The sequence below is a fragment of the Myodes glareolus genome, chromosome 11, assembly GCF_982192425.1.
Source record: "Myodes glareolus chromosome 11, mMyoGla1.1, whole genome shotgun sequence".
NCBI lineage: Eukaryota > Metazoa > Chordata > Mammalia > Rodentia > Cricetidae > Myodes > Myodes glareolus.
The window spans coordinates 39475721-39488705 of NC_142036.1; the positions used below are offsets into that span (position 1 = coordinate 39475721).

Here is a 12985-nt window from a genome sequence, read left to right on the forward strand (position 1 = left end):
ATTCCTAAACCTTCGGCATGCTACCCCCCCCAATCCCATAGCGGAGAAGGGCCGTAAGTGGGGTGGCAAAGGCCTTCCAGGCTTCTTCGGGCCAGGCACCAAACACCAAAGGCACAGCTACAGAATGGGGTGAGCCTGGAGTCCCTTACCACTCTTGCCCCCACCGCACCATGACTCACCTGGGATGTGTTTGGCCCAGCCAATGATGACCACCAGCTCCCGATCTGCCAAGTCACAGAGAGTGGTCAGGGCCTTGATATCTCCCTCAGGCATACCAGGAGGGGGCATAGCATACAGCTTGTCGGGTTCAGCCACCAGTAGATAGGAGACGATTTTAGTCACTGCAATGACCAAAGAGGGGGCAAACAGTAAATGTCTGGGGCAGAAGGGGTAGTGTCAGGCTGAAGCCCGGGGGGAGGGGGGGTCAAAGGTGGCTGGCATCTGTCTGTTCCCTGACATCACAAAGCTGCAGTAAGGAGCAGCAAGGCAGCAGTAAGGAGAGCACGGAGGTGTCTTCAACAATGGGCAGCTGCTCAGAGGACCCTGGCACAGTCATTTCTGGGAGGGAGGGGCTGGAGACAAGGCCTGGGTGCTGGGGTCCTTATTTCTCACACGGAGGCCAGTTCTGTGCCATCCCATGTAGACAGGGCTTCTGATGAAGCCAGCCAATACCGGGCACCGTTGGCCGTCTTTAGATCCACAATGAATGGCCCCAGGAGGATGCCCGCTATTCCAGGCAGAGAAGGGCAGGGGATGAAGGGATGGGGAAGGGCTGCCTGGCACACACTTGGCTTTTTAGCAGGTGGGGAAATCTGTAAGCTCAGGTAGGGGCCGTTCTCCGAGTCCAGCCGTCGCTTGTACTTCTGGCGGCCTCCACGCACTCGGTCAAGGCGCACACCTGTCAGGGAAGAAAGACGTTCGTATCAAGAGCCGTTCCAAATCTCCAGGGAAGAAGCCACTGACTTAGGATCTGCAGCTTCAGGGCTATCCAGTCTCACAGCAGGAGGCGAGACACCATCTGAAATAACAGCCCATCCCACCTGCTAGCCTGGTCCTGCCTGTAATGGTTCCCCGAGGGGCAGCAGCAAGCAGTGGGCTCTCCAGGGGCAGCTCCCCCTAAAATCACCCTGAGACCGCAACCCTCTGAGCCCTCACCTCCAAAAGGAAGGCACAACAAAGCCGCCTGCCAAGTGTCCCTATCTCAGTTCTGCTTTGTATCAGCGAGGGCTGAGTTCACGAAGCTGGGAAAGAGGGGCTAGTGAGGTAGGTCAGTTGGTACAGTGCACACCTAGCACATACACAGCCCTGGCTTCAATTCCCAACACCTGCATGGAAAACAGGCAGAGTGGCCTATGCCTGTCATCCCAGCACTCAGGTGAAGACAGGAAGATCGAAGTCCATGGTCGGCAACACAGGGAGTTTAGAGCCAGCCTGGGCTACATGAGACTGTCTCAAGAGTAAAAAGGCACATGAAGACAGTCCTCAGAGAAAGCCTCAGCTTCTAAGTTCCTCTAAAGCTTAACTCCTCTTCTTTCCCCTGGAGGTAAGAGTACCCCACCTAAAGCCGGCCCTTCCTTTTTCCAGGAAGACTGGCCGGATCTGAAAAGAGAGACAAAGAGCCTGCCCACTTAACTCAGTCCAGCCCACCCGCTGGAGAGAAAGCCGAAACAGCCACTTGATAGAAAGGTGATTTACATCTCACTCCTGCTGAGGGCCACTTCTTTGATAGGGCACACAACTAGTTACATACAAATAGCCCTAGGGAAAAGAGGAAGCTGCCTAGAGAACCCCTTTTGTCGGTGGGACAATGCCTTTGGGGCTAAGGAGCCTGGGAAGACACCACAGGCCCACACCCCAGTTTCCATAAAAGGCTGCAGCCCACAGCCTCTCCATGAGGGTAAAGGAGGTGCTAGAGCTACAGAGATAGGAGCCAAGCCCAACAAGAAGGAACTGTTTAAGGAGCCGGTTACCTCTCAACCACACCTAGTCCGGAGTGGCTCCCAAAACTGGCCTTGAATTTTAGATCCCCCCCCCCATTGCTTTATCTCCCAAGGTGGAGATTATAGGCCTGCACCACCGCACGGTTTACACAGGGCAAGGGAAGGACTGAAGGACCCCCTCTGTACCGGGCCAGCACTGGACACAACAGCTACATCCTCAGCTCGTTAACAGTCCTCCTGTAACAGGTGCCACACAGGCTGTAGGCTACAGGGGAAGAGGCAGACTCAGCATCCCGCCCCTCACTTCTACTTAATGCTAATTCCCATTTGGGGGGTCATCTTGTTGCACTGGGCTGCTCTCCCACTGACCTGGGTTTTTTATCCCCCTTAGAGGTGAAATGTTGAGTCCGTGACACAGGGTCATCCAATGGGAAGGAAGAGGGTACAGAATATGTGGGCAGCCCCAGGACATGTACAACATCCTGGTTACCTATTCCCTGTTCCTGAGCACTCTGGGATCTGTTGCTTTCTAAGCCTGGTCCGTGAACCTCTTGAGAAGCTGTCAGCAACCCTCACCTCTGTTGAGACAGTCGAATGGCTGTAACAGGTCCATGTCTGTGTTGATTTCTCTAGGAGCAGAACCCGAGCAAAGGATGCACGTGCAAGAAGCCATGAGGGTGAGGGAAGGAAGGGCCGTTCTGGGTTCTGCTGCTGGCTGTGTCTGTTCAACCTGCTGGTACTCCTCAGACACTGAGGAGGCCCGGTCTGGGTGATTTATCTCCCCATCACCAGCTAAATGATGCTTTGATTCTTTTGCTAGCCTTACCGGTGGGCCCAGGCTGAGGCAGCTGGTAGCCAACGCACTGGGACAGAACTGAGGTCACAGCAAGCAACCAGCATACATAGCATGGCTAGTGATGGCAGAGGAGAGAGGGGCGGTCTTCTCAAAGTGTGGGCCACAGACTGGGATTATAGGCACGTGACACCACGAGCCGTCTATACAACACTGGGGTTTGAACCCAGGACCTTGTGTCTGTTGGGTAAGAACTTACTAACCAAGCTATACTCCCAGTCCCCAAATAAACATCTCACCAAGATGAGTTAGGAGATGCAGAGCCTGTAGGCGCTGCTCCTGGGGTATCCTGGAGGACCTGCTCTAGATTCCACCTCCCTCGCCATCCTGGCCCTTAGGGGACACAGGAAACAGCTCAGTCTCCCAGCACAAACCTAACCTTACAGGCTTGGACCATAGCTCACTTTTGTCCCCCATTCCTGAAATCCCCTCTGATAGAGGCAGAGATACAACATGGCAGGAGACCCTTGCTTACTGTTCTCCTACCCGAACTAAGCTCAGGCTACCCCCTTGAAATGCCACACAACCCAGAGTGCAACCCTACTGCATTCAGAGGACACTGAGGGCCCATGGGCACCCCCTCCATGTGCCAGAGGCTGATATGCACTCTTATTCTTGAGTCCAAAGGGGGGTCCTACCCCACTTTCCCCACAAGTCACTCCAAGGGACTTGCCTCTCCCTCTAGCCCACCCTAAGGTGACTGTAAGCTAGAGAGGACCTTTGAAACAGGCTGGGGGGCAGCTAACACCTCTGCTGTTCCTTCTTGAATGTTCTCTGACTTGATTAAAGACCTTGGTGGGTGCTTAAGAAAGACCTGATGAGAAAGAGCACCACCCTGCAACACCCACCAGGTGTTTCTTCACAGCACCGGGGCCTCCCCTGCTGGTTACGTGTCCCTTAAGGTCAGGAGGGGCATGTGGCCCACCTTGGGTTCTGGCATGGAGCCTGGTAGCCAGCAGGTGCTTAGGAAAGCAGTGTTCAATTTTCTGGTAAGTCACATCAACAGTGGTTAACAGCATGGCTCACAGAAGACTTTCTATATACATTACACCGTCTAACCCACAACATACGGTCTGGCTGCCATTACCCCATTTAACAAATAAGGAAAGCAGGTGGAGGGGCTGGCTGGCTTGCCCGCTAAGAGTCAGTACCCAAACCCATTTGCCATTCCCAGGAGCGACTTTCCAGGACACATCTCAAGGACTCAGACTCACCCCGGCATTTCCCCTCCAGTTCTTTAAAGCCAGACATCCAGTGATGCCCATGGGTATCAACTGCCATGTCAGCTTCTCTGGCTGGAACTAAGGATCACACGCCAACACTGTTTCTACACTCTTGTCCAAATCCAAACCCATGAAGTCTATGACCAGGGAACCCGGGGATCATGCTCATGCTGACATAGTTCCTGACACTTGGAGAAGGTGGTTCAGTGCTTCACGGTCATCCTTGGGCTTGGGAGGAGGCAGGCAACCCATTCTGCTGGGAGTCCAGGCTTTCCTGAAATGTTAATACTCTTGAGGCAGGGGCATTGCCAAGGAGTTCTGACAGCCCAGGAACTGTTCTTCACTTGCTACTTCCAGAGCCACCTCAGGTTTGCTCCCATCACGCCTCTGGCTCTTAGGCCAGTGGGTTCTATTCTCCCTACAGCCCTGTACGACACTGGTCAGGATTTGCTAATGATTATTTGGAGTGGAGGCCACGGGCCTGTGCCTCTCACAAATCAGGAAGAGTCAGTGCCAACCTCCAAATCCAATGACCTTGACCTTCTTGTCGACACCGCCTAGAAACAGTGACTTTTCTGGATTCTCCCCATGAAGGCCTTCCTGGATCATGGCTTTTCCTGAGACTTCTCTGGCCTCCTTTTGTTCGCTCCCGTGACAGAACCACCACCCCACGTGCAGATACGGCTGAGCGTGCCCAGACAAGCCCAGTACTTAGCTGTGGTGGCCAACGAGGAGGTTGACGTGTTCACCTCGGCCAGCTCCTCCCATGACTTCCCTATGTCCCACTGGTCCAAGGCAGGACCTCCCTTATGAAGCTCCTCCTGCTAATCCCTGCTTCTTCACAACTTTCAAAGTTCCAACCCAGTCAGCAACATAGACTTTCGCCCAGGTTAATCCTTCAGGCCTCTGAACTTTCCTGGACACCCTTCCACCAAGGCCAAGCAATCTTTACCTTCCGCACCTTAATGCTATCTCTCCCTGCCTTTTCTGCCTGTTTTTACTGCTACACTCTGCTTAGGACTGAGAACTGTCAGTACCTAACAAGAACAACAATGGATATCCACACACTAGAGAATAGTCAATTGTGCTTGTTCTTACCTCCCAATGAGTTCTTATATTCATTCAGTAAGCCAGACACAATGGCACTGGCTGGTCCTCCTCCTAAGGACTCCCACCACCAGACACTGAGTCACCTTGAGCCTGCAGGTGGGTCCTTCAGACATCACTACCCATGTTCCATTCCGCCCCCCTCTTCCATGCCAACAGAACCTGGGTTTGTTTGCAGAAGCAACAAGTCCCAGCCAGTCCCAACAATCCTGTCACCTATTTTAGAAGTTTCTCTGGTAGTTAAGGCCAGGTGTGACCCCCAAAAATGGATGCTAAGGGGAGTCCATGATGAGAGCGCCCCAGGATGGTTTGGGTTTTCTAATAAAAGTGCCATGTAGATTTGGTGCAACTGTTTTTTGACTTTTTACCCAGACTGGGAGGGGGAAGCGGAGATTTGTGTGGGCCACCTTGCAGTCAGCCATGAATCAGCCAACCAAGACCATTGAAAGCATAGAAGAAAGAGTTGAACACTTGAAGTTAACCTCAACTACAAGGGAATACCTCCAGCAATCGTTACCCCAGGCTTCTTGCTAGGAATAGAAAGCCAGCACTTGGGAAGCAGAGGTAGGAGGATTCATACTTCAAGGTCATCCTCAGCTGTACAGCCAAGTTTGAGGCCAGTCTGGGCTACATGGGACAGAAAAGATAGAAAGCAACTTCATTTGCTTATGCTACTGGCTACCAGAGGGTCTGGCAGAAGTCATCTCCTCTGACTGGTGCAAGGGACAGTTACTCCTAAATTGGGATGTAATTTCCAAACACCAACTGGGGAGAGAGAGAAAAGGGAGTCTTGAAATAAGAATGCTTATTGTTTGTATACTTATATTAAGCAAAATACCCAAAAAGCAGAGTCAGGAAGTGCAATTAAAACACTAATTAACTTATAGTTACTGTCTGAGATTATCAGATCCTATCCCTGAGCTTTTCCAAATACAGAAAGGTATTAATAATGCCAGTATGGAAATCATTGCAGATCTCCAAATACTAAATAGCACATGGCCTTTGTTTGAACTACTGTTGGATACTGCTTAACCCATTGGGATGTACAGAGAACTTTAATGCTTCGACGATTATGTCGTGAATATAAAAAAAAAAGATTGATAATCAATGCAATTCATGGCCCTGGGAAGACAGGGTCCTTGAGTTTTGGCCAGTGCTAGGCATCTGGACAAGTGTGATGGTTTCCTGGCATAGGTAGAGTGGAAAAGCAGTGGCCTAGAGCAGAGCTGGTAAACTAAACTATACCAGATACTCAAGTGGTACAGGGTAAGCATCTTCACCTCTCTGGACCTCCACTTCCCGGGACTGGGATGGGGTGATGGGGTAGTGGTGCCTACCTCATGGGGCTAAAGCGCATTTAAACCCGTGTCAATTCATGCAAGCACTTGAAAACCCTCCAATGGCAAACAGTAAATGTTAAACAAATGCTAACACCACTGCTAAAAATACCTCATCCTTAAGGATGCTCTGTCTGTCACACAACGTCAGCATCTCGGTCGTATATTAGATTTCCAAGGCACTGCGATGGGGGAATTGGGGGAAGCGGACATGGAACTGTTCTGTATCTGCTTACAACTGGAACTCAATGATCTCAAAACGAAAAGTTGAAAAACTTCTGGAAAACGCTGGCAGAGGTGTAGAACGGTTTGTGTGTAGGCAACTCAAAAAACTATCCAGGATCACCACAAACCCTACTCCCGAGTTTCCACCCCGACTAAGAACGGAAGGTGGAAATCCGCCAGCGTTCACTACAGCACGGCTCACGGGAGCTAACATCAGGGGCAGCCTCAACAGTCATTAGCGACCATGGGCAAACAAACGTGGTTTATACACGTATATTCCTCAGTCATTCGGAGTGAAATAAGCCAGACAGAAAAAAGGCAGCGATGGTCCAGCTCTACCTTTGAGGCTTCTGGAGTCCTCGAGGTCAGACAGAGAAGGCAGGCTGGACACCGGGGATGGGCAGGAATCTGGGATGAAGAGTTAGTAAGCACTGGGTCCCATTTGTAGCAGGTGCAGGGATTTCGTTCGTGCTTGTAATCCCAGCGCTTGAAAGGCTGAGGCAGAAGGATCAACCTGAGTTCCAAGTCAGCTTGGGCTTTAGAGTGAGTTTCTGGTCAGCCTTAGCTACCTGAAGACTTTATCTCAAAATAAAATAAATTTCAAATTGCCAGGCGTGACAGCGATGGAACCCAGTAGCCACCTCAGTTCAGTCCAGGGACAGAGCTTTGGGCCTTGGCTAAGTCACACTTGCTCTACCCTTCCCCAGCCTCAAGATACTAGGCTAACAGACAGGGACCTGCGGAGCCCTGGTTGGGGGCCCAGGAGATGGCACAGAAGCTTCAAGAAGAGGGGGAACATCTCAAAGCCATGCCCCACCTGCTGGCCTCTGCTATCCACTGCAGGCACCTTAGAGTTCCAGATCAGGCACTGACTAAATGGACGCCATGACGCCACTGGGCCTCCACTCTTTCTTAATGGAAGGGCAATACTTCCCACTCCTCGCCATACCCCCCCCAAACCACCACCTTGCTTCTCATTTGCAACCCCCTCCCTCAAGGCTGGACGGGATCCCAGTCTTTCAAAGCAAAAATAGCTGATTGTACTGGGGCAGCAGCCAGCTTCAGTTTCTTTCATGCACTAAAAATAACTAGCTAACGCATGGTCCTGCACCTGGCCCCAGGCCTGTCCTGGCGCTGCTCTCCACCGTCACGTGGCTCTCGGCCCAAGGGGAGGTTTACCAAGGGTACGGGGAGGACCAGCCTGGAAGCCAGAACCCTTCCCTCACTCCTGTCCCACGTTGAAGCCAAGAAGGATCCTGTTGACCTTGCTATTGTGTTCAGGGTTGAGACGTTTCCTGTCCACGACCCGCCGGCGGCACTGGCTCCACCATCCTCAGTTTACAAAAAGGTGCATGTTCACCTAACATTTGAGTTGTATGACAGTTGCGAGGATGGAGAGTTCAGGGCTGTCCTCAGGAGAAAACGGAGGACTAGAGAAAGGTCGGGTAGGTTGGGGAGGTAGCTCAGATGGCAGAGCACTGGCGGAGCGTACAGAAAGCCCGAGTTCAATCTGCGATACTGCATAAACCTGTGTGTGGGATCTGCCTGTAAGCCCAGCACAAGACGGTCAGAAATTCAAGGCTATTTTAGTATGCAGAGAAGTTCTAGACAAGCCTGGTGGTATACACAAGACCTGGACAGGGTCACAGAGCCAGGAGGGACAGAGCAAGGCTCTGAGTCTGGATCTGTAGGTGACCGAGTGCCACTCCATTTCAGTCCTGCATGGTGAGAAAAGCCTACAAGGAAGGGGACAGCTCAGAATGGAGGGCATGCTCCTTGGAGGCTCTGAGCCTGGGGGTCTCTGTCTGGGGTCATGTACTGTCTAGAGCAGGGATTCTCAACCTTCTTAATGCTTATATAGACCCTTTGATACAGTTCCCCATGTCGTGGTGACCCCCAACCATAAAATTATTTTCGTTGCTACTTCATAACTGTAATTTTGCTACTGTTCTGAATCATAGCATAAATATCTGTGTTTTCTGATGGTCGTGGGCCACTCCATGAAAACGTCGTTCAGTCACTGGGGGATCACGACCCACAGGTTGAGAACCTCTGGTCTAGCGCCCTCACCCACCCATGCGAGACACCTTGGCTGTCCCAGAACTCGCTCTGTAGACCAGGCTGGCCTCACACTCACAGAGATCCGCCTGCCTCTTCCTCCCAAGTGCTGGGATTAAAGGCATGAGCCACCACAACCTGAAGCTTTTCAAAGCTCTTCAGTGATTGTATGCAGGGTCTGGGTCTCTATGATACAGTTTTTTTGTTCTGAGCATTCTTTCCAGGGGGGACTGCGGGTTGAAGCTCACCCTGGTGTCCTAGTTCACGTTCTACCACTGTGATATGATAAGCACTATGACTAATAAAGCAACTTAGGGAGGAAAGGGTTCATTGGGCTTACAGGTTAGAGTCCATCATTAGAGGGGAGTCAAGGAGTGAACCCAAGGCAGGAATCTGAAGCAGAGACCATGTAGGAACGCTGCTTACTGGCTTGCTCCCGGAGGGTTGCTCACCTTGCTTTCTTATACAACCCAGACCACTGCCCAGGGATGACACCTGCTTCTCTATAAATAATAAGACAGTACACCCACAGACCTGCCTATAGATTAATATGATGGGGACATTTTCTCGATTAAGATTCCCTCTTCCCAGATAGGTCTAGGTTTGTGTCAAGTTGACAAAACCCAAACAGTACACCTGGTGAAAGAGAGGGAGAGGTTTGGGGGAGGGGAATCTCCTGATGGATAAACACACACACACACACACACACACACACACACACACACCTCTACCTCATATTCCCAGGCTCCAGCCAACTGGTACATGGACTTCGGGTCCCTGAATATCTAAAGGGGAATCCCAGTATTCTGGCTATTGCTGCTCCTCTCCCTCCTCTAGACCCTCCTGGCCCACAGCACCACGTTCCTAAGGACATTAAGTCTGTGTTATCCCTGTGTTCCCACGGCCGATGTCTAAAACTACACCCGACAGGGAAAACTCAGTTCAGCCAGCCCCTCCTCTACTTCGTCCTTGCTGGAGAGGAACTGCAGGCTTCTGTAGGGCAAGGAACCCAGACTGAGGATGGGACCAGCTTCCTACAAGAAGCCTAGACTCCACCCAGCTTTGTCGTGTCCTAGCCGCTTGGCCCTAGGAAAGTCACTGAAGCACAGCTGGGTCAGATCAAGCATGGCAGGTCCTGTCACCTGTGCGACTACTTTCCATTTCCTTGCCCGTGATAGACACTGCTAATCAATCATGCCACCACAGCCTGCTGGTCTCAGATACTCCACTGGGGCCTTTCAATCATGTACACTACCACACCACCACCCTGGAGCTGACAGTCCGGGGGAAAGGCAATTTGCCACCCAGCGTCTTGAACTGAAAGCAAGGGTGTTAGGAGAAGGGCAGAGTAAACAAAATAAGCGGAGTAAATAAACAAGGTCATTTCTTGAGCAGGAGAAGTTCAATGACAAGGTTTATGGGGGGGAGGGGGTCCTGATGGCAGGTGATGGAGGAGATGACATCTACATGGAGACCGAAATGACAAGAAGCCTGCCTTCGGGAACACACTGAGAGAGGGCACTGTCTAGAATCCCTAAGGTGAGAATTAGGTCTTGCCAGGCTTGGAGAATGAAAGCAAGTTGGTGAGGCTGGCACTGAATGGAGAGGAATACAGACATGATGAGGTTGTGGAGAGGACGGTGGAGTCTCAGAGCAGACCTGAGCTCAACACTTAGAGGGCAGAGGCAGGTGGGTATCTGAGTACCAGGCCAGTCTGGTCTACGTATGCATTTCAGGCCAAGCCAGGGCTATAGTGAGAGCCTTTCTCAAACAAACAAAAAGAGCGAAAAGATGCCTCTGATTGCAGCAGGGCTAAGAAGGAATGTGGCCAGGAGACCAGAGATCTACTTAGGTCACTGACATGGGCCATAAAAAGATGGCACTTCTTTGGACCAGCCTTAACTGTGGAAATGAACAGCAAGCAATGCCTGCTTGAGGCACTGAGACCCCTGCCTCAAGACAACAAAGAAGAAGGATGCAGACGTAGTGTGGGAAGTCCTTCTTTATATGTGTTGTTTTTATTGGTTAACGAATAAAAAAAGTTATTTGGGACTATGACAGGGCAGAATAGAGCAAGGCGAGAATTCCAAGCAGAGATAGAAGAGAAAAGAAGGAGGAGTCAGAGAGATGCCATGTAGCTGCCGAAAAAGACAGAAGGACAGACACTGGAGAACCTTACAGGTAAACCATGAGACTCATGGCAATACATAACTTAATAGAAATGGGTTAATTTAAGATATAAAAGTTAGCTAGAAATATGCCTAAGCTATTGGCCAAACAGTGTTGTAATTATAGTTTCTGTGAGATTATTCAGGTCTGGGCGGCTGAGAATGAATGAGCAGTCTCCACCTACTGTGGAGGTGTGGTGATTTATGCTTAAATCACAGCACTCAACCACACGTGATGGCACACACCTTTAATCCCAGCACTCAAGAGGCAGGTGATTCTCTAGAGTTCAAGGCCAGCCTGCTCTACAGAGTGAGTTCCAGGGCAGCCAGGGCTACATAGAGAGATTCTGTTTTGAAAAACCAAACCAAACCAAACACACACACAGTATGGGGGGCTAAGGCTGTAGGGAAGCATCAAGTTTGAGGTCAGCTATCGCTCCATAGCAAGAACCTGTCTCAAGAAAACAAAACAAAACAAACAAAAATCTAAAAATAAAAGAGGACCAACATTAAACCCCCCAGGGATCAGGCTAGAGGGAAACAACTCAGCTGTCAGGGGTGCTTACTTTTCCAGAGGGCCCGAGTTTGGTTCCCCTTCCCCACATCAGAGTGGCTCACAACCCACCTGTCATTCAGCTCCAGGGGACTTCAATGCCGACATCTTCTGCCCTCCACGGGCATCTGTGCTCACCTGAACACACCCTGCCCCTCACTCACACGCATAATTAAAATTAAAATAAATAAATCTTTTTAAAAAATTAAGTCATTAAAAGCCGCACGTGATTGTCTGACACATGAGAAGCCCTGGCAACCTACGGGGCCACATAAAATCAGGTGTTGGGACTGGGCTCAGTGGTTAGGAGCACTTTGCTGCACAGATGTGAGGATCTGGGTTCAAAAGAGTGGAATATTCCGCACCCACGTAAAAAGCAAGCATGACATCTAACCCAGCACTGTGTGAGGCAGAGACAGGAAGACCATGCAATTTGTAGGGGCCTACCTAGAGGGACAGAAACAGGATAGCCAGGGTCCTCTTCCGGTTTGTGCACTGGTACCCATACACATACTACACACCACACACACACACACACACACATACTACACACACACACACACACACCCTCTGCCCTTTATGGAAACACAGCCCAACTTATCATTACATCAGTGGGGTCGAGTACTTGTAACCTGCAAAACCTAATGTTTTCTGGCTTCTACGTTGAAGAAATGAAAAAAAAAATTAACTATGCAAGAAGCAGCATCTGCCTCAGAGATATACTGACTACAATGGTTCAGAATCCTTGGGTTGGAGAGATGCCTCAGCTGCGAGGAGCACTTGCTGCTCTTCCAGGACCTGAGTTCAGATCCCAGCAATTGTATCAGGTGACTCACAGCTGCCTGCAATCCAGCTCCAGGGAATCCAATGCCCCTTCTGGCTTTCAAGGGCACACACGAACACATGGCACAGATACACAGATACACACACACACACACACTTTTTTGTTTGTTTTGTTTTGTTTTTGAGGCAGGGTCTCAGGCTGTCCAGGAACTCACGGTGTCTGCCTCTACCTCCCGAGTGCTGGGATTAAAGACCATGTGTCACGACACCTGGCACACATAATAAATAACTTAAGATCTTAAAACAATAACAACAAACTTCATAAATATATTCCAGGATAATTCCAGGGTAGCCAGGGCTACAAAGTAAGCCCCTGACTTTAAAAAAAAAAAAAAAATCAAACAACACCATCCCACAAAAAAAAAACCCACAAGCATAATTTCATTAAAAAACTAGAAAACAACATAACAACATAGTAGAATAAAGCTAGAGGCTGAGTAGGGCAGCTCCTCCCTGGAAACAGGCAAGAAGATTGCTGAGGATTCAAGGTAACCCTGAGGTAAAAAAATGAAACCCCACCTCAGCAAACAAAATAAAAACCTCAATGATGAACCTACAGAGAGAGGCAAAGAGACAGTAAGACAAAAGCCAAAGTAATGGTTTCTTTCAGGAATGAAGATAAATTGTAAAGGGAACCGGCACGGGAACCTGGAGAATGCCTTGTGGTGGAGGTGTCGG

General features: G+C 50.3%; 1 protein-coding gene across 4 annotated transcripts in view; it reads right to left on the reverse strand.

Annotated features, from left to right (window-relative positions):
* Nucleotides 1–12985, reverse strand: part of Esrrb (estrogen related receptor beta) — a 159190-nt gene that overhangs the window by 14941 nt on the left and 131264 nt on the right. For all 4 annotated transcript variants that reach the window (XM_085697350.2, XM_048449266.3, XM_048449268.3 and 1 more), the window contains 2 exons: nt 788–898; nt 180–341 (listed from right to left, as the gene is read on the reverse strand). In XM_085697350.2, coding sequence (XP_085553476.2) covers nt 180–341; nt 788–898 — 273 coding nt within the window. The remainder of the gene's footprint in view (nt 1–179; nt 342–787; nt 899–12985) is intronic.